Source organism: Amphiura filiformis, chromosome 3 (assembly GCF_039555335.1).
Source record: "Amphiura filiformis chromosome 3, Afil_fr2py, whole genome shotgun sequence".
In the NCBI taxonomy this organism is placed as follows: Eukaryota; Metazoa; Echinodermata; class Ophiuroidea; order Amphilepidida; family Amphiuridae; genus Amphiura; species Amphiura filiformis.
Genome location: NC_092630.1, coordinates 36,418,658 through 36,438,746, shown reverse-complemented (window position 1 = coordinate 36,438,746; position 20,089 = coordinate 36,418,658). Strand labels below are relative to the sequence as shown.

The window sequence follows — 20,089 nt, the reverse complement described above, 5'->3', positions numbered from 1 at the left end:
AATACCCTAAGCAAGGAATTTGTTTGAAATTTACCCCTAAACAAGGACAGACAATATAAAAACACCACAAGTGAGGAATTGGTTTGAAATTTGCCCCTAAACAAGGATATAGACATTGTGTGTGTCGGTAGGATGCCATTCAGTGACAGTGACGATATCGGTAAGCTTAAAATTGGCGCTGTTGAAGTCAGCTCCGATTTTAAAAAATCTGGTTAGTAAAATTGCTCAGAAACCATTCTTTTGTGCTGAATAACTTGGTAAATATGTCATCACTATAATGTCCGTTAATTGAGTAAAAATAAAAACTACCCTAAACGAGGATCGTCCTTAAAAAAACACCCTTCTTTTAGTAAAATGAGTGTTTTGAGACTCTAATCGCGGATCCGCGTGGATCCTCGTTTTGCTTTTCAAAACAACCCTAAATCTGTGTTTTCTTTCACACGGATGCTTACAACTTTCATATGAGTGATCCCCCGGGATCGGCATGCAACCGATGGCTGTTTTTTGCTGTTAAAATGCCCTCTCAAATCAGTATTATTGTACAAATTGTTAATGATTATAAGTAAATTATACCAAATTCACCATTTGGGGGTTCAGTTGTTTAAAAAATGAAGTATAAATAGTCAAACTAGAAGTCAAACTTGGTACATATTTTTTTTCTTTCTGTAAACTGCTAATGCACAATGCGAATACATATGGATTCGCCAGGTTGATGTTTTACGAGAATCTTTGCATGAATTGATTCAAGGATTCGCATCAGATTTCTGAGCCTACCAATTTGTGTGTGTATGCCAGTGTTCTAAATTGGTAAACTACCAGTATTTTACATCGGTAATTACCTGGTAATTTACCAAATTTTATTTTACTTAATACTGAAAAATTGGTAAAATAAGTGTTTCTAGACTTAAATTCTCAAATTTCATAATTTGTACAAAATTCAAACTTTATGTTCTAATCTTACATTTGTTACAATATTTGTGTTCTGATTGATTGTTGAGTGCCAATTCTTTTTTTGGTGTGACCTGTGTTTTATCTACCAGTCTTAAGTAAAATGCAATAACCCTCTTCTTGTAATAACTTGATGAATAAAAAGTACTACATGTAAAGACCTTTTCCTGAAGGAAACTTTTTGATTTCAAACCATGCATCATATTACATTGCAAACTATTAATTTTGATCAAAACAAAAGTTACTATATTCAGATATTCTGAATACAAAAGGCAATCAATCTCTATCTCATTTATTTCTAGTAAAACAGAATTTTCAGAAGGAACCATTTCAATTTTATAACCATTCATCATGTTTTATGACCATTGTTTGTTTTTCAGACCTTTCTCTTTTTGAGACCTTTTTGATCCATCCGGCCTCCCATATTGCATTGCAAACTATTAATTTTAATCAAAATGAAAGGTACTATATTCAGATATTTTGAATACTATGTAGCAGCAATCAATCTCATTTAGTATAAAGACCCATTCAGTGATCCCAATGCAAGTGTAAAAAAAATTAAAATTGTTTATAAATTGCTTAAAAGTGAAGGATAAGTCATTCATATTGTCATTTAGTATTTTTGAAATGACAAATTTGGCAAAAAGCGAAGAAAACAGCAGTACTGAAGAAGTTGAAACTCCATGCAAATACATGTAGCTAATTTAGATACTGTCAGTATCTAAATTACAGATTTGTGTAAAATGTCTGATTTTGTCTTAAATACGCAGCTTTCGGCTGAACCACTCGCAGGCTATGTTAGCACATCTATGACAATGACAAAGGTACCAAAATCTGAATTTTGATGATTTTTACGATCGTCTGGATAAGCAAATCACTGAATGGGCCTTAATATGTATTCCAAGTAAGACAGAATTTTCTGAAGGAAACCTTTTGATTTTCTAACCACGCATCATATTTCTTCTTCTTCTTCCTTATTAGTGCTGGCCTCATATGTATGAGTATTAGCGCACTGCGTACAGACAAGCTGTACTTATTTTTACTCTGGAACCTAGAGTAGATGAGTGTATTTTTGAAGTACAGTCAACAGTACCGGGATGATCCCCTGCTCTTTTCGAATAGCCTGTGATGTTCTTTAACGTGCACACTGCATTAATGTCAGAATTTTTTTTTTTTCCCAGACAATGTTCAAAATAAAAATATTTCAAAAAATACACACAGTAAAGTTTGAATTTAATTTTCATAGGAAACATTGTATTAACCATCAAATATCTTATGATTCTTAATATATTATGATTCAATTAGTGGGTTTTTAGCGGGTTCGCCGTCGGTCAAGTTTAGAACTGTCAAGCTTTCGTCAGGAGTAGCTCTGACTTCTTCAGGACAAAGTATAAGAATGGGACATGTAGACCGCCCCTTGTCTACTGATGACTCTGAAAAGAGCCGTTCACTGAAGACTGCCCCTTGTCAACAGAGAACAAGCAGATATTGCCTATCTGCTAAAATAAAGGTTTTGGTGGCTCTGAAAAGAGCCGTTCACTGAAGACTGCTCCTTGTCTACAGAAACAAGCAGACCTCGCCAATCTGCTAAATTTAAAGGTTTGGTGGCTCTGAAGAAGTCAGAGCTACTCCTGACGAAAGCTTGACAGTTCTAAACTTGTCCGACGGCGAACCCGCTAAAAACCCACTAATTGTTATGAATTCCCGTTGTAAAAGCCTATCCCACAAATATATTATGATTCTTAATATTTAGGTTCAAGATTAAGATCATGCTGGAGCAACAATCACCATTCAAAATGTCAGAAAAATGACAAGTAAAATTATTTTGAAACAGAGCCAAAACAAGTATTCCATTTTTGTTTTATTTTCTGCTGTTCAAGCAACACTATACACATTCAGATTTCAGACAAAAATTATTCAGTTTTTGAAGGCTCAGTCAAATTTATCATTTATAAACTATGCACAGCAGTTATAATTCAACATGGTCATCCAAATTATTTGCAACATGGTCGACATCCAAATCATTTCACAAATGTCTTATGGCTCATATTTTTTATCTTTAACCTCATAAAATTCATCATTCAATTCATTCTGACTTTGACAAAAAATGACGACTATGGAGACAAGATGTATCAAACAAAAGCTGTACTTACAATGATATCAGTGAGATAGTCCTTTGCATAGTCATCCCCATGTACTTCTGCCTTACCATTCACAGACAAGGTGTAGTTATAATACACAGAGTTATGCACCTGTAAACAGACAATACAATATTACAATGACTATATATGACAATAACACATTCAAATTGCATAGTGAAGTGACACTTTTGACTCAATTGTGGTACAAATCTACAAGCAGGTGCTCGTTTCCTTCACATGTTTGCAGTCACTGAATAATTAGAAAAGGGTAAACTGGCAATCGGATTCAAAACTAAGAATTTTGTGAAGATTGTACAATATCTATCAACAGTTGATGTACATGTATTACAGGTGATATTGGCATTGTGAAATGGAGACAAACGGGCTATTCCAGTTGAAATCCATATACCCTCTATGGAAGACATGACCTTAATCTCCCACACAGGGGATGTAGATTTCAAATGGAGTCACCCATTCCGGTAATTCCAAATTCACACTCCCTGTGTGGAAGATTAAGATCATGTTTCCCATAGGGGGTATGGATTTCAACTGGAATAGCCCAATGTGAAATGGATACAGATTTGCTTCATATGTAAAACTTTTTTTGGATGGGGTGTTACTCTAACCACACGGTAGACTGTAAAATCGCACCAGCTAAATTTGCACGCTACAGAGCCTGAAAAAAAGATCCCGCAAACCACAAATTGACACACGTATGGGCGCTGCCATGGGGTGCTAATGTGTGCAGGGGTGCTAATGAACGCAAAAAATGTCGCCAGCACAAGCGTCCAACGCGATCAATAATCGCATTATACCAGGCGCTTACAAGTGCGCCTCACGTGGCGGTAGTTCCAGGATAGCCCGATTACAGGGTCAATGGCGCTTCCACGCAGTAACACACTTTTGAACTGAGTGTCAGGGCCCTGCTCTAACATTATAACCGTAATCGCTAACACAACAAATTCTGACCTCAAACACCACAAAATCTATTATTCAGTCCTAATTTCAAGGGCCGATGATTGCTTACATAAAGTAATTAATATTTTTCTCCACAGCAAGATAATTTAGGTCTAGGAATGCTGTTAATATTGGGGTCAGTTAGAATTAGGGCAAGAATTAATCATAGCTAGGCTCAAGTGGGGTTTTAGCTGCGAGGTAGGTACGGATTTGGGTGCATTTTAAGGATGACTTTGGGGTGCAAATTTCATAGAACTTAAGAGCTTTTTCATTGCTGTTTTAGCAAAACTTGCACAAAAGCTGTGCAAAATTGAGCAAATCTAATGTAATTTTGAACAAAAATAATCGAAATTTTTATATAATTTGTCTCTTTTTCATTAAAATTTGTATATTTTGGGGTATGTTTTCGGAATCTCTGCTGCACATACCTACCCAATATAAAATCCAAGACACCCTTTCCCCTGTGGTCTAAGGATTAAGGGAAAGTGTTAAGGGTAATATTAAATAAAAATAAATGTTGGCATTTGAACAGTGTCTTTGACGTTTATCATTTATTCCACTGTCGTTAGAGTATGCCAGCTGCCAACAATACCATACCCAAGGCATGCTGATACCTTTGGGCAGAGCTCAATGAACAATATTCATAACGGCTCCCCATTTCACCCCTGGGTAGAAAGAAGCAAGTGAGGTAAAGCGCCTGACCCAAGTGCCCAACATGATGGCACCGCCGGGATTCAAACTCACAATCCTCCGACTGCAAGGCAGAGCCTGTACTACTGCGCTACCATGCCCCCGGGGTACATGTTAGGATCATTGTAGGTAATTGATTTTTCCTTACCAAGCCATGCCATTCATCCCATCCTGGGGGTATGTGTGCAACACCACCAACAGCTTTGTCACCATACTGTAAGATAAAGAAACATAAATGTACCATTCAAGTTGAAATATGTAATATTTTATCCTGAACACAAAGTTAATTCTTGAGTGATTTTCTTCACAAAAGAATATTGCTTTTCTATTTAAGAAAATTGAATATTTGTACATATTTGGTTTTCAGCATTCACCCCTACGAAAAAGGGTCACTTTTTAGGATTATGCAAACTGGAACATTACTTTCTGACTTACACATATTATGCACAATTTTTTATGAAATTTAATGGGAACTGGATTTTTTTGTTATCACCAATAGGGGATGCATTCTCAAATGCATTATTAAGTTATCTGCAGCCCATTGCACATATTTAGAATGCAGGGACAGTCCCTGGTTCCCAAGAGGTCCCCAGTTGGGGTGTAAAGTGCCATTCAAAAGTCCAGGTGATTACAATGAATGCAAACACACACACCCCCACACACAAATACATAATCTCGATTTTTCTCTTTTTCTCTCACAACACCACCCACTTCAACAGCAATTTGATGTTCCATACAGGGAATAAAATTCTCTGATTGGTCTTAAATTTGGTCTATACAGACAAGAAACTTGGTAAAGCAGGTTTGTTTATTTTACAATTGCATAAGTTCTTCTTTGTCAAGTGCTAAAAGTTAATTACAATATCAATTCATATTTACCTGATTAAGATATTTCCCAGCAAAGAATGTTTTATAACCTATATTCTTCAAGTGAGTTGCGAATGTGTTTTGTTCTGGTCCTTGTTGCCAGGCTTTGCTGCTACAATTTCCATCTATTGAGTTATTAATAGCCCTGTGGTTATGTACATAGTTGCCTGTAAGGATGCTAGATCTACTGGGGCAACACAATGGGCTGCTTGTAAACTGTAATAAAAACAATGGCATTATGATAGTCACTTTCAACGAGGTGGCAAGCATTAATTTCATAATTTCTTAATACAGTATGAGAGCTAATATTGCATTGTCAAACTCAGATCTCTTTTTCAATATGAATTTTCCAAAACAGGTAGAAAGTTTATCTAATACGACAGAGAAAAACTCATCTCTATATTCTAAGTTAACCATTTCAGATTTGATGTGAATTATTTAAAGGTGTGCAAAGTTCAACCCTAAGCTACAAATAACGCACTTGCGGTAATGCTTTATATGCAAAATATACAGTAATATTTTATATGCAATATACTTCAACATTTTTGTGTATCTTACAGAATTCCTCCTTGAATAATCTTAGCCAATATTCCTAGCACCTTTGTATGTCTCTAACTGTATTGCCTGTCACACTAATATAGGCCTACACATTTTTGCAATCAAATACTGTTTTCATCAGTCAAGTATGCACAATGGTTTGAGCATTCAATTCAGTCCAATCCAGTCTAATCTAATCCAATCCATCTAATCTAACCTAATCTAATCCATTCTAATCTAATCTAATCTAATCACATCTAATTTGATTAAATTCAATTATTTTATTTTATTGCAATCCAATACAACTGAACTTAGTTGATGCAAAATATACTATGAGTTTTAAGATACCGCCCGGCGCCCATTGGCCAACATACCTGGTAATATCGATGCCAGTGGACATTATGGTTATCATACAGCAAATGCCTGTTTTCCCATGAATAGAGTTATTATGAGGTCCTAATTATCCCTTTTAAGAATAACTTGTTCACTATATTAAACCTAAACCAAGGACAAAACTCACCATGTTTTGAAAAGTCATTCCTTTCTTTCCTATCATATTCAATGTATTTGCCATAGGTGTCTGAAATCAGAAAATAAGAAGCAGAAGGTCTAATGCCCTGCAATGGAATGCTTTTTAACTGCCATATTTCTACTGAATCAATGGCTTATGTTATGTTCTTTTTCTTTAACATGCCAACAAAATGGAAATGCAACAAAAAGCACACAAACTATGCAAATATATATTATCATAACTTGGTTTCAAAATAATACTAAAAATATTTCTTTTTCAGTCATGTTGTTATGCTTAAAAATAGCTGGACAAATACCAATTTTTCTGAAAATGGAATAAAAACATCTGGGTTTTAAGGGTCAGTTGGGCCAGGGCTACACAAATCAAACAATGCTTTTTACGCCTAATGTAATGATCATCGAGTGTGCATGTAGTTGGCATTACTTTTTATCTAAACTTTAGAAAACCTAGTTTTAGAATACCTTTTTTAGGTGGCATGGAACTGTACTTAATTAAGGAGTTGTGCAATAATTATGTGTACCCCGGGGTGATGAATTCTCAAAGTGGTCTGTCAAAATCGCCCCCCCCTTTGGCCGTGCCAAAAAACGTGCCAAAAAACCTTTGCCCCCCCTTTTGCCGTGCCAAAAAATCTTTGCCCCCCCCTTACACATGCATGATTTTGGGGAACCCAAATTTAAAGCCTTAAATTGACTTATCATATAATGCGAGCGCAGCGAGCAGGAAATTTTGCATATTTGAATGTGTTATTAACGTTTTCCTACGCCTTTTTAGGGCGTAATATCGAAACGGTACCCAAAATATCTGTGCCAAAAATTGCTTGCCCCCCCTTTTGACCTGCCAAAATTGCTTGACCCCCCTTTTGACCTGCCAAAAATGCTTGTCCCCCCCTTTTGGGCCTGCCAAAAATCTTTGCCCCCGCCCCCTATAATTCACCACCCGGGGTACACATAATTATTGCACCACCCCTAAGCTGTCAAATCAAAATGTCATAACAAAATTATACAGCAAAAATCATGCACCAAAAATAAGAAATCTGGGGTTTCTCAACTTTGGTTTGGTTTTGGCGATAAACTACCCAACTCTTAACCGAACTTCTTGAAAACAGACCTGAAACTTGGTTAAAAAACAATTAAAAATTGACACTTTTTCAAAATTTGGCACACATTGAGGTCATCAATAAACCAAAATGGCTGAAAATACACCTGAGTCTAATCTAAATGGCTGAAAATGCACCCTGAATCTGCCGCACATCCCAGTACCCTCAAGCATTTCCACTAAGAACCCCCCCCAATATAAACATACACTAAAACAGGCAAGGATTGAGGGATTAGATTGAATATGAAAACAAATGCGCTATAATTATGCTGTAACTTTACTGGGTTATGTTCTTACCTCTCCTCCCATTGTTACATCTTGGTCATCTGTTAATATGAACACAATATTGGGTCTTTTGGTGAGAACTCCTAGACAGGTACATAACAGTACCAACACTATCCCTACACTCTGCCTATCCATTGCAAGTGCTTAGGTAATATCAGTTGTCCAAATCAGTCTCAAAAATCACCTATGCCTGAAGTAAAAACATCACAAAACAATTCATATTTATTACTAATGCACACAATTAACCCTAACACCCAAAGGCAGGGGCGTAACCAGACTTGATGTTCCGGGGGCAAGATTCGAGGGGGGGAATTTCCCAATTTCTGATCAAAAGTTGTAGTATTTATGTGCGAGCGATAGCTTGCCACAAAGCGTTAACCATATTCTATTACCCCCATCAATTTCATGCCATATGGCACAAATTATGACTTGCATGTAAAAAAATATTTACACAAATAAGGTCTTATCTTTTGAACAATTTTGATAATTTATCACTTCTCTATCAACAAAAAACCTTTTCCCTAATATAACTACCATTTACACATCATAAAATGGTTTAAAATGTTGAACTCTGCCAATTTTAACCATTTTTAGGCCATATTTTGCCCTAAAAATAGTCCAAAAATGTCTATAAACTTTTTACAATTTAGTCCAAATTAACTCGGATTTGTTTTTATTATGTATAGATACACATCAGTGTATTTAAAACTGCTTGAAAATGCCACATTGTCATTGATGTACTCATACACTTCAAAAATGTAAATCAAAATATTTTTTTCATCATATTTGGCTGTGAGCTCATTAATTATTCATGAGCTAATTTGCATAAACTTACAAAATTAATTATTAAGCTTGTTTTTCTAAAAGCTTAAAGTCCAAGCTTGCCAATGGTATGCCACTTATTGGTTTTTACCAGACTTGTACCCGAGTCCAGCTTGTCCGAGTCCGAGCCGAGCCGAGTCCATTAGTATCCGAGTCCGAGCCAAGTCCGAGTCCTTTTGTGCCCGAGTCCGACTCGAGTCCAAGTCCGGGGTGCCGAGTCCGAGCCAAGTCCAACAAAAAAAAGACCTGAGTCCGGACTCGAGTCCGAGTCCGGACTCGAACGATACATCACTGGTTTTTACCCAACCGATAACACTGCAACGCAATAGTTAATATGATACCTCCATTCCATTCAAATATACCACTTTTGTGGGGTAATAGAATAGGGTTAAACGGGTGGGGTCCAGGGCCTGCCTGAGAGCCCCAGTGGGGTCCAGGGGACCCGGAAGCTCCAGGTTTTTGGCATATTACAAGCTAAAAAATCACTAGCACCAAGTAGTCAGCCAGGACATTGAAGTGATGTTTATTGTTCAATATAGGGAAGACTTTTTCTGAGATGAGCCAGAGTCAACAGGTAAATACAGATTAATACAAGACTCTGACCAGGCACTAATTTGATCTGAGATCTGAGACCTGAGAGCCCCAGTGGGGTCCAGGGGACCCGGAAGCTCCAGGTTTTTGGCATATTAGAAGCTAAAAAATCACTAGCACCAAGTAGTCAGCCAGGACATTGAAGTGAAGTTTATTATTCAATGTAGGGAAGACTTTTTCTGAGATGAGCCAGAGTCAACAAGTAAATACAGATTAATACAAAACTCTGACCAGGCACTAATTTGATCAGCCTCACAAACATTTGAATGGGAGTGTTTTGCACACTTTCTAAATTTGATGGAGCACATTCATATCAACACCATACAAAAATATACAATACACAGTGAAACATTATAATATTATAAAAAGACTTAAAGCCTTTTGCCTAACTCCTTTATGTATCCAAAGAGGTCCTTGATACACTAAATAATACATTCAAGTTCTACAAAAATGTATGTGTACAACCTTAGCAGTAAATTGCCAATCCATTTTACAAACATAATGGTCGCATGTCATAAACGGGGCTATCAAATATTTGCAATTTGTTTCACGTCAATAGGTTTTTTATGGTTCAATCTCAATTAATTACCAATGGCGTAGATTTCTTTTTGACATTAGGGGGATGGGGCTGGAAAAAATTTCTAGAAGTATTGTGAATTCAGCCCCTTATGGCGACATAATAAGCTTACGGTACTTTTGAGCCATCCACATAATTTACCCTGATACTCAGCAAAGCCCACTTCTGGATGTGAAGCTGAGGTGAAAACTAGATGCATGTGAAGCTGGTGAAAGGTTGTGCGCTATTTTACAGTGCAAGTAAAAACTGCCACTGCAGATTTTGCTAGCAGAGACATGAGCCCTGAAGACGTCCAATGATGGAGCTATGATGATGTCTAGTGGAAGAACATTCCAAAGCCATACTGCTGTGGGCATGAAAGAGAATTTGTAGATATGTCTTTGGTGGAGTGCGTGGTGAGAAGTTGGTATCTGGCTGGATGGTAAGACTAAGATCTAAGGCTGGTGTTGACCATCTGGTTTAGGTACAGGTCTTTGTCAATGGCGCTGAGGTTGTTACTGATCTTGTACATCACATGTGATCTTGATGGCTGTTTCCCTTCTGGATTAAAGTAAGGTCCATTGCAGGTGCTGGAGTAATGCTGTTTGAATACACTCTCAGTACACTGGTACACATTCTGTACAAATCTGGCAGCTCTCCTCTGGATGGCTTCCGCTTCAACCTGGTTGATGGTAGTTTGATGATGGGGATTCATTCCAAACAGTGGAGCCATACAAGACTACAAGTTTACGTGGTGAACTCAGATGTAGTAACTACAAATTTCGAGCGTACTTTGAGGGTTGAGGACTTGTTCTCAAGTTATAGGAAGTGCCATCGGGTGTCTCCAGTGTAAACTGTTTTCATTAGTATTACAAAATATTAATATTGACAATAATTGATAACCTGTTTGACTCTGACCAAGTAGTACAGGGATCTATACGATGATTTTGTATATTTTTGGGTGGATCATCGTATAGGCAAATGACGTAGAAAATACATGTCACCTAATGCATCACGCAATTGAATAGCAGAACGGCATTGCACAGTACCGGCCAAGGGTGAAAATAAGAAATGAACCAGGGGCTCCTTTTTACACAAAATGGCCCCTGGTTCACTTCATTCAACATGGAACCAGGGGCCACTTCTAATCAACAAGGGGCCAATATTTGTTCTGGATAAGTTCATCATGCATTAATGGCTATGGAATTGAATTTTTGGGTATAGTGACCAGGGGCCAGTTTCTGAAGAAAAGTGTCCCCTGGTCAGCTCAAATTTAGATGGGACCAGGGGCCATTTCAGGGTTTCTGGGGGCTAAACGGCTCCCGTCTCCCACTTATTTTCACCGTTGGTACCGGCTTTGGCTGGTTACCAGTTGCACTCATTTATGTAATCGGCAATCGGAGCCTACAAAACGTGGCGCATATGTTAATCTGGTTCAGTACAGTTCAACACCCCAAGAATCAAGTGGGGAAAAGTGAACCGGCGTTAATGCACACTAAACCGTGGAGACACATGCATAGCACTTCTTGGAACTCCACAGTCGGGGCCAGGAGTTTCAATAATTGGAACTGTGGTGAACTAGCAGAAGCACTAGCTCGAAATACTCTATAGCTAAAATACAGGTTTACATTTTACTATCTTCTTCTTCTCGTTTACTGGCGGGGCTCAAACTTTGAGCATATAAGCCAGGCATGTCTTGAGGGGGGTTATGCTGGTTAGTTAAGGTTTAGATGAGTCTGCAGATGTGCCTTGAAGCTCTTAACACTTTGAGAAGTGATGATATTGTCAGTTAGGTTATTCCACTCCTGTGTGGTACGTGGGAAATATGAGTTCTTATAGGTGTTTCTTACATTATCTTGCTGTATTTCAGCTAGAGCACCATAGATAGAAAACTCAGGGTTTTTTCTGAGAACAATACAAACACACAATCTTTTCATGACTTCAGTGACGCGACCTCAACAATGGCCATCATTTTTATTCACCATCATCATCATGCCATGTCCATTGAAGTGAGAAAGAATTGAATGGATGCGTGTTTGTCACAACAGAAATTAACACAATAGAAATTAGCATCCAATCTATAGAAATAATAAAACCCACTTTTAGACGGGATGGGCTCGTGTCTGAGAAGAACGGAAGCAGAGACAGAAATATAACAGTAAGCTTATTTATCATCATCATGATCATGGCCGGTCATGAAATAAAGTTTCAAGTTTTAGTTCATGAGTTATAAAACTCATCTACAAAACTAGGCTAGATCTGCACATGTCAATCCGCAGAGTCCTTCCTATATCATGTTTATAATCTGTTCTAACTCTGGCATCAACGATTGAGACGAAAGGACAATAAATGAAATGATAATAACATAAAGAAGGAAGCTAACCTACCTCTCACAAGGTGGCGGCCATTGCAGGTGGATGGATAAAATCTAGAAGCGCTGTTTAATTCTCAAAATAACTTTTTACATATATATTCCCAAGTTTTAGAATTTATAACAGTCTTATTATCTGTTAAGTATATATAAATTTTAGTCGAGCTATATTATATAGGTTTAAGCAATAAGTAGTTGAATTAGTATGCCCAATTTATTAGAGAACTTATTTTCTTTTTAAAACGCTTAATTGATCACATGACTTTGTGTTTGTCACATGACAGGTGCAGACGACGTTTTAGTAAACAATGATCCGACACACAGCACAGTGCTCTGTTGCAAACGCTATTTGGATACAAAAATGAATTTCGGTATAAAATGAAAAATCATGGTTTTTGAGAAAGTTTGTATGTCTCACAGGGGATAGAAAAAAATTCTGTCCTTAATAAGGAGGATCAAAATATTTTAGGGTAAGCGGGGCCACGTATTCAATAGGCCCTAATTGTGTAGGCCAACTCTGAAGCTTCAAATCAGCAAAATTTGCACACTTTACAAATACAATTTGGGTGTAATACTATAAATTTGACTCCAATGATAACCCCAAACGGTCGTTTTTAGCTAATGAGTTAAGGGATGGGGTATGAACGTTTGGACAGTATTTATTGTGGGACATTAGAAGCTATTAGAGCACATCAGACACATCGAATTGCATTCTGAATACGAAGAATGTCCTGATATCAAATAGGCCTAATTTTGATTTTTGGAAATTCGCAATGTAATACACATTTTATGGCAAATGATTAAAAATTGATATTTTTGATATTTAACAGTACTCGAAGTAAACTTTATAAATCTGGTGATTTATACTTAAAGTGTATGTAGGTGGGATGAAAAGCCGACGATCAATTGAAAATTTTGACCTTTCGTATTGAAGATATGGATTTTTTCCCCAAAACACAAAAAAAAAATTAGGTCTTTTGGGGAAAATAATCCATATCTTCAATATGAAAGGTCAAAATGTTCAATTGATCGTCGGCTTTTCCTCCCAGCTACATACACTTTAAAGGAGTATTTCGTGATCCTAGCATCCTCTATTTATGTCATTTTTCATTAGATATCCACGAAAAAACCTATTCCCAAAATGTCAGTTGATTCCGATTTTGCGTTCGCGAGTTATGCATGATTATGTGTATTACACTGCTCCATTGACAATGCGTTGTAGAACGAAATTCAAATTTCACGATATCTCTGCTAACTTCTGCAAGAAATATTTTGTACATGCATAAACATTATGTAGCCAGAGGTATCCAGTGATATAAAAATCTCAACTTTTTTTGAGAAAAGTGGGGGATGAGGCTGTGGATCAGGAAATGCCCTTTTAAGTATAAATCACTTAAAGTGTATGTAGGTGGGATGAAAAGCCGACGATCAATTGAAAATTTTGACCTTTCGTATTGAAGATGTGGATTTTTTTCCCAAAACACACAAACAAAATTAGGTCTTTTTCGGAAAATAATCCATATATCTTCAATATGAAAGGTCAAAATGTTCAATTGATCGTCGGCTTTTCCTCCCAGCTACATACACTTTAAGTATAAATCACTATTGAAGATATGGATTTTCAAAAATGTGAAAAATATCAAATTTCAATAATTTGTCATAAAATTTGTATTATATCGTGAATTTCAAAAAATGAAAATTATTTGATATCAGAAAGACATTCTTCGTATTCAGAATGCAATTCGATATGTCTGATGTGCTCTCATGTCCCACAAAAAAATACAAAAACGCTCATTCCAGATCCCTTAATAGGCCTAACATATATTTTTGGTTTCTTTTTTAGGACATGAGGGGGGATCAAAAAATTGCCAAATAACAGGTATTTGGTCAGAAACCCACATACATACAACATTGGGAGGATGATCGCATGGACAATCCCCCTAGCAAAATATTGGGGACTTATCCACCCAGCCACCCCCCCCCCCCACCCCCATACGCCTATGGTACATAATGTATAGCCAAGGGGAATGCTCGCCTCCGGAACCGTCAAATCTCCCCCCTCCGGGCCTGAAAAGTCACTTTACCTCTATACAAACTTGAGAAATCGGGTAATTAAATTATGCATTCTCCTTTCATTTATTCCCTTCATGAATGTTCATGAGCTTATGACAATGACAATTGACCGACGCTGCATATCATGCCACGGCATTTTTTTTTGTTATGAATTTCTAAAAAATTTTCAAAAAATGTGTGACCAACTTGTGGAGCGCGCACCACGCGAAAATTAGGCCTACTAATTTGAACAAGCCGGGGGTGGACTGAACACTTAACCTCAATGTGTTTTCATCCGCGAGCAGGAATTCGCAGTAAGGATTTTGGGTACGACGGGACATCCGAAAGGGATTGGCATTTTAAGTTAGGACTGTAAATAATAGGACTGAATTGCAGGGCGTCAATCCGGGGGAGGATGGGATGGGGACACAATATCAAATGCTACCCCCCCCCCACGTTTCGGCAAATACTTCATTTGTCTACGGAATTGGTCTAAGTAAGTAAAAATACATAAAAATAAATATGATTTTTTGCTAAAATAGTATAAAATTGTAATTTTTTTCGCGCGCACCGTCACATTGATTGGGAGCTAAAATAGTATAACAAGTTTTGTGTGAACAATAGGTGCATTGTCCCTGGAAGTATAAGGAAGAAAGTGAACAAGACGTCTGCAGATACACGTGAAGAGGCCGACTAAAATATTAATCAGCAGGGTCTAAATATTTTCCTTCCTGAAGTTTTTTCTTTGATGAGTTTGGCCCCCCCCAACTCAAAGGGGAAAATCCTTGTTCTTAGCTTAGCTTTATAGCTTAAATATGTACATATTTGGTAAACACTTTAAGTTGGGTATAAAATAGTGTAAAAATGCAATTTTTTGCGCGCAATGAACCAATCAACTTTTCCGGGCAATTTTCACTTCAAATATGAATATCCTAGCAAAATCGGGCGGAATAATGCTCACCGGGTAATTTTGTTTTCTTTGCCACCCTCCCTCGACAAAAAGTCCAGGCACGCGATAGATATAAATGAACTGCAAACTGCTACATTTTGTCCAACTAACATTTTACACAATCACAGTGTAAAAAGTGTCCACCAAAAATTAATATCATTTTGCGCCCATTTGGTAAAATTTCCCAACAAAATAATGAAGGGGCACCGTCAGACACCTCCCTGTGTCGCGCTTCGCGGTCATATTTAACAAAACTTGTGTCCCTCACGATCCGGATTGAGCGTCGCCCTTAGTGGTGTAGTGAGGGGGGGGGGGGCACGTGCCCTGGGCGCCGAATTGTCCAAATCAACATCGATTCTGCACCCCTCCAAGGGGTTGAGAATAAAACTTTTCGCGCGCTTCGCGCGCATTTCAGCACAAAATCATTTTAAAGATTAGTTAAGACCGATGTTCAACTTCATTTTAATCAAGATTAATTAGTGGTAGGCCCTATTTGTGCAAATTTTCGCGCGCTCTTGTTTCAAGAATCGGGGGGCGTCATTATGTACTACTAGTAGTTCTGGGCGCCACGAGCCCTAGCTACGCCACCACACCACATTTCGCCAAAATACATTCTAGAAACGCTTGCTGTTAGAATAAGAAAAATGTTAATGCTAATTTATTGCACATTCTAGGGAAGCGTGGTTACCTTTTAAAATAACCGAGTGAGAGGGTTTTCAAGAAAATATTTTTCCTGTCAAAACTGAAGCATCCTCTGCATAAAAGAAAATATGAATATTAACTGCACATCATATATAACGATTCGTGATACCCAATTGTGGCACATTTGATGTCGTTTAAGAAGCAGAGCATTTTATTTCAATTTTATATACGCCAAAATATTTTTTTAATTGAGCAAAAATAAGGATAGAAAAAACGTTGAAAATCCTATGTGAATATTACATTAGACCCGGCAAAAGATTACTGTTTCGTTTTTATGGTAATCTAATCTTTTATTTCCTGAAAAACATTTGGGGTCTAAAATGGAATTTTTATGTAATTGATAAAAACATCGAACGTGTATACAAGAAAATGGTAGGTTTTCCTCTATAGTATTTTACTGACCATGGAAATGTACTGAGACACAAGCACGTGTCAAAATCGATATAATGTATTGTCCATACAGACGCCCAGTTATCACTGTTTATTATTGGATTTTTGCTGAACCATGAAATGGTATCAGCCTATATGAGTGAATGTTACTAGCTTACTTACTTACTAGCTTACTAGCTTACTTACTTACTAGCTTACTAACTGACTAACCATTTGGTCTGAAATGGACATATCTCTAAATGCCACGAAGGTATGACCCCATGAGTGGTGTCATATGAAAGAGGAAAACATAAAGAATATAATAAAAATATTTCCAAACGTCAGAGGTCATCCTGGGGTCACAGGGGTCAAAAAAGGTCATTTTAACCGAAAATGCTCCGATTGAGCTCAAATTTAAATGCAATGATTCTTATGACATTCTAAGCATGTTTAAAACATTTAAACATTTATATCAGGTCATTAAGGGGTCATAAAGGGGTCAAAGGTCAAGTTTTTCAAAATGCTCCAATCGAGCTGAAATTTATATGCAATGATCCTTATGACATTCTAAACATTTTAAAAACATTTTAAGATTCATTTAAGGTCATAAAGGGGTCAAAGGTCAAGTTTTCCAAAATGCTCCGATTGAGCTGCAATTTAAACGCAATGATCCTTATGACATTCTAAACATGTTTAAAATATTTTAAAATTCATTTAAGGTCATTAAGGGGCAATAAAGGGGTCAAAATTTGACCCCTTTATTGCCCCTTAATGACCTTAAATGAATTTTAATGTCAAGTTTTCAAAATGCTTCAAGTGAGCTGAAATTTAAATGCAATGATGACAGTGGTATAGGCCTACCACAATATACTGCCGAAGCCACATGGTTCAGCTAAGGTGCGGTTATCGCTCTTGTTTTGTATAAAACACGCAGTTAACTTAATTGAGCGCTAATAATACACATAAATGTTTTTAGGCAAATAAAATTCCAAAATATGGTACGTTTTCTGCCTTTGCTTGTCACGTGGTAGGCCTATGTTGAAGTTGCGATTATACCTTCAAATAAGTTTCAAATGAATTCCAAGAAGACAAATGGCCGAGTGGTCTAAGGCGCTGGGTTCATAGTGTATCCAAAGCAGTCCGCCGCCGCCGTGAGTTCGAACCCCGCCTCCGCCAAACTTTAATGAAGTAAAATTAAAATTGAAATTTTACTTTTAAAAAATTTCATATTGGGGAAATGTGACTGGCAGAATTTATGTATGGCGTGGAGTGGTGTGCTACGCCACTGGCACGCACCCGTCCCCTTCTTCAGCTTTCACCATCTTGGCCCGTTGAAAAAAAAACGTCGACGAGCGAGAGCATGATGGTGAAGCGAGATACAAAAAGCGAGACACGACATAAAGTTTCATCATGAGCTATCATGCAGAATGTCGTCAGAGCAGCAGAGATTTCTTGCGGATACCGTTTTTCAGCAGAGCGTGTTTGACGATGTTTCAGTACGCCGGTAATAAATACTGACTTGAATTGCAAGTTCTTTTAAGAAAAATGGAGTTTTTCAAGATTTTTAAAAAAATCTTGAAAAACTCCATTTTTCATTCCTCCAAAAAGCTGTTGAAACCATTTGCAAGTAAACCATCATAAAATACGATTCTTGGACTAATGTTAATTTTTGGTCGCGAATTAAATCGCAGTTATAGGCATGTTAGGGGTGAGCTGTGTTGGAAATCACCAAACTGAAAACGTTTATCGTGAAAACTTTGTTTTGGGAGCCTGTATGAGCGACAGTGCAGGGTAATAGGGTGTCAAAAAAGAAGAAGAACTGAGAAGGAGAAGAAACGAACAAAACGAGCCCGACAATAATGTGGGGGGGGGGGCACTCCAACTTTGGAGGTGACGCGTATGTATAGGGCTGAAGACCCCCTTTTTCAGCATCGATGTCACCCAAAGACCCCATATTTTTTTACGAACACATGCTCTGTCACCCAAAGACCCCCTATTTTTCCATTTGATCACCCAAAGACCCTTACAAGTTCAATTTGAACAGCAACTTTCATTTATCACTGATTTTGTTACTTATTTTGAAAAAACAAAGAAATTTGAAGCCATTTAGAACTAGAAATTCGATTTTGGAGGTTTCTGTGGCGCTGTTTCAGTTCTCACCCAAAGATGCCATTAAAAAAGGTCATGTTCTCACCCAATGACCCCATATTTTTTACATTTTGCTCTCACCGAATGCCAAAAATCATGCTCTCACCCATTGACCCCATATTTTTTACATTTTGCTCTCATCGAATGCCCCCCCCCCAGCTTAGTGCGAAAGTGCCAGCCCTAGTATATCCATTTCAAATTGAAGTGCCCCCCCCCCGGGGTAGTGAGCCTTCTAGAAATTAAGTGCACACTCCCTACAAGTACAATGAGAAGTAAAATTTCAATAAATCGAATTTCTGGATTTACGATTAGAATACCAGTTGCCAATTAATGTTACTGGAAAAAGCTTGGAAATGCAATAAAATGCATAAAAATCACGGAATTGTCCGAATTGATCCCCTCAAATTTTCGATTTTTGATTGTGAACTATATTTGCTGGATTTTATCGTGCATTCCATCCAGCAAAGTCCGGAATTGCGAACTCCTCTATCAAGTATCATATCAACGCGGAGCTTTCATAATGTAGATGCTGCATCTTTTTAGCTATCGTTTGCAAAAACTGGACTTCATTTGATCTAACAGTTGCAGTTTTAAACAAATGATCTCGAATGTAAAAATTGTTAAATGACGCAATTTTGCAATTTTTTTTTGTGTGTGTAGGCTTGCGCAGGCTTTACGTGCGCCCGTCCGCGTCCGTGGATAAATTTTGACATTTTCATAAAAAGATCAATAAATTTGTCAGATAATTTCGAAAATGGTTTTCAAAATCGTTCTGTAAATTCTTGAGTTATTGGTCAAAATATAGAAAACTTACACCTTTTGACAATGTTCCCTGTAGCAACTCAAGAACCGTAAAACCTACATTCTGGTAGGCCTTATTGAAATTCTCATGGTCAAAAATTGAATGGTAGCTATAATGGTCTCAAATTGTTCCTTTGTCAGAAGTGAACCAAGAACAGTTTGTCATTAAACATGTTAAAGGCCTAATATAACAGGCGTTCAGTGGGGTTTGTTGTTGAATGTTGCATGCATTTGCGACAAACAGATTATGACCAGGGACAGGCGATTTGCGCGGAAAAAAATAGCAAATTGCGCGGAACTCTTTTTTCAGTGCAAATCATGTATCCCTGCCCATAGGAAAAAAAATAGCCAATTGCGCGGAATTGCGCGGAAAAAAAGTTCCGCGCAAATCGCCTGTCCCTGATTATGACCATTGGTTTGCAAGCGGAGCAATTTGAGATAATTTTGAGTAAAGGGGCATTTTTCAACTTTTGATCCCTGAACCAAAATTTGACACTTGACCTTTTGTCTATCTCAAAAACTCTACATCGGAGATTGGTCAAACTAAGTTCTAAATAATTATGATGAAATGAATGCACAATGATTGATAAATAAGGTCTGAGCCAATCAATATTGACATTTGAACCCTGCATAAAGCGACCATTTTGGGTTAGGCCCTATGCATCTCAGGCATCTT

The 20,089-nt window shown here is 37.5% G+C and overlaps 1 protein-coding gene across 1 annotated transcript in view; it reads right to left on the bottom strand.

Moving 5' to 3' along the window:
• LOC140148438 (N-acetylglucosamine-6-sulfatase-like) overlaps nt 1-12,504 on the bottom strand; it is a 53,507-nt gene extending 41,003 nt beyond the window's left edge. Inside the window, 6 exon segments of the mRNA XM_072170376.1 lie at nt 3,102-3,200; nt 4,885-4,950; nt 5,616-5,819; nt 6,661-6,720; nt 8,065-8,242; nt 12,409-12,504. Of these exon segments, the coding sequence (XP_072026477.1) occupies nt 3,102-3,200; nt 4,885-4,950; nt 5,616-5,819; nt 6,661-6,720; nt 8,065-8,187 (552 nt within the window). The 5' untranslated portion in view covers nt 8,188-8,242; nt 12,409-12,504.
• Between the last annotated feature and the right edge of the window lie 7,585 nt (nt 12,505-20,089).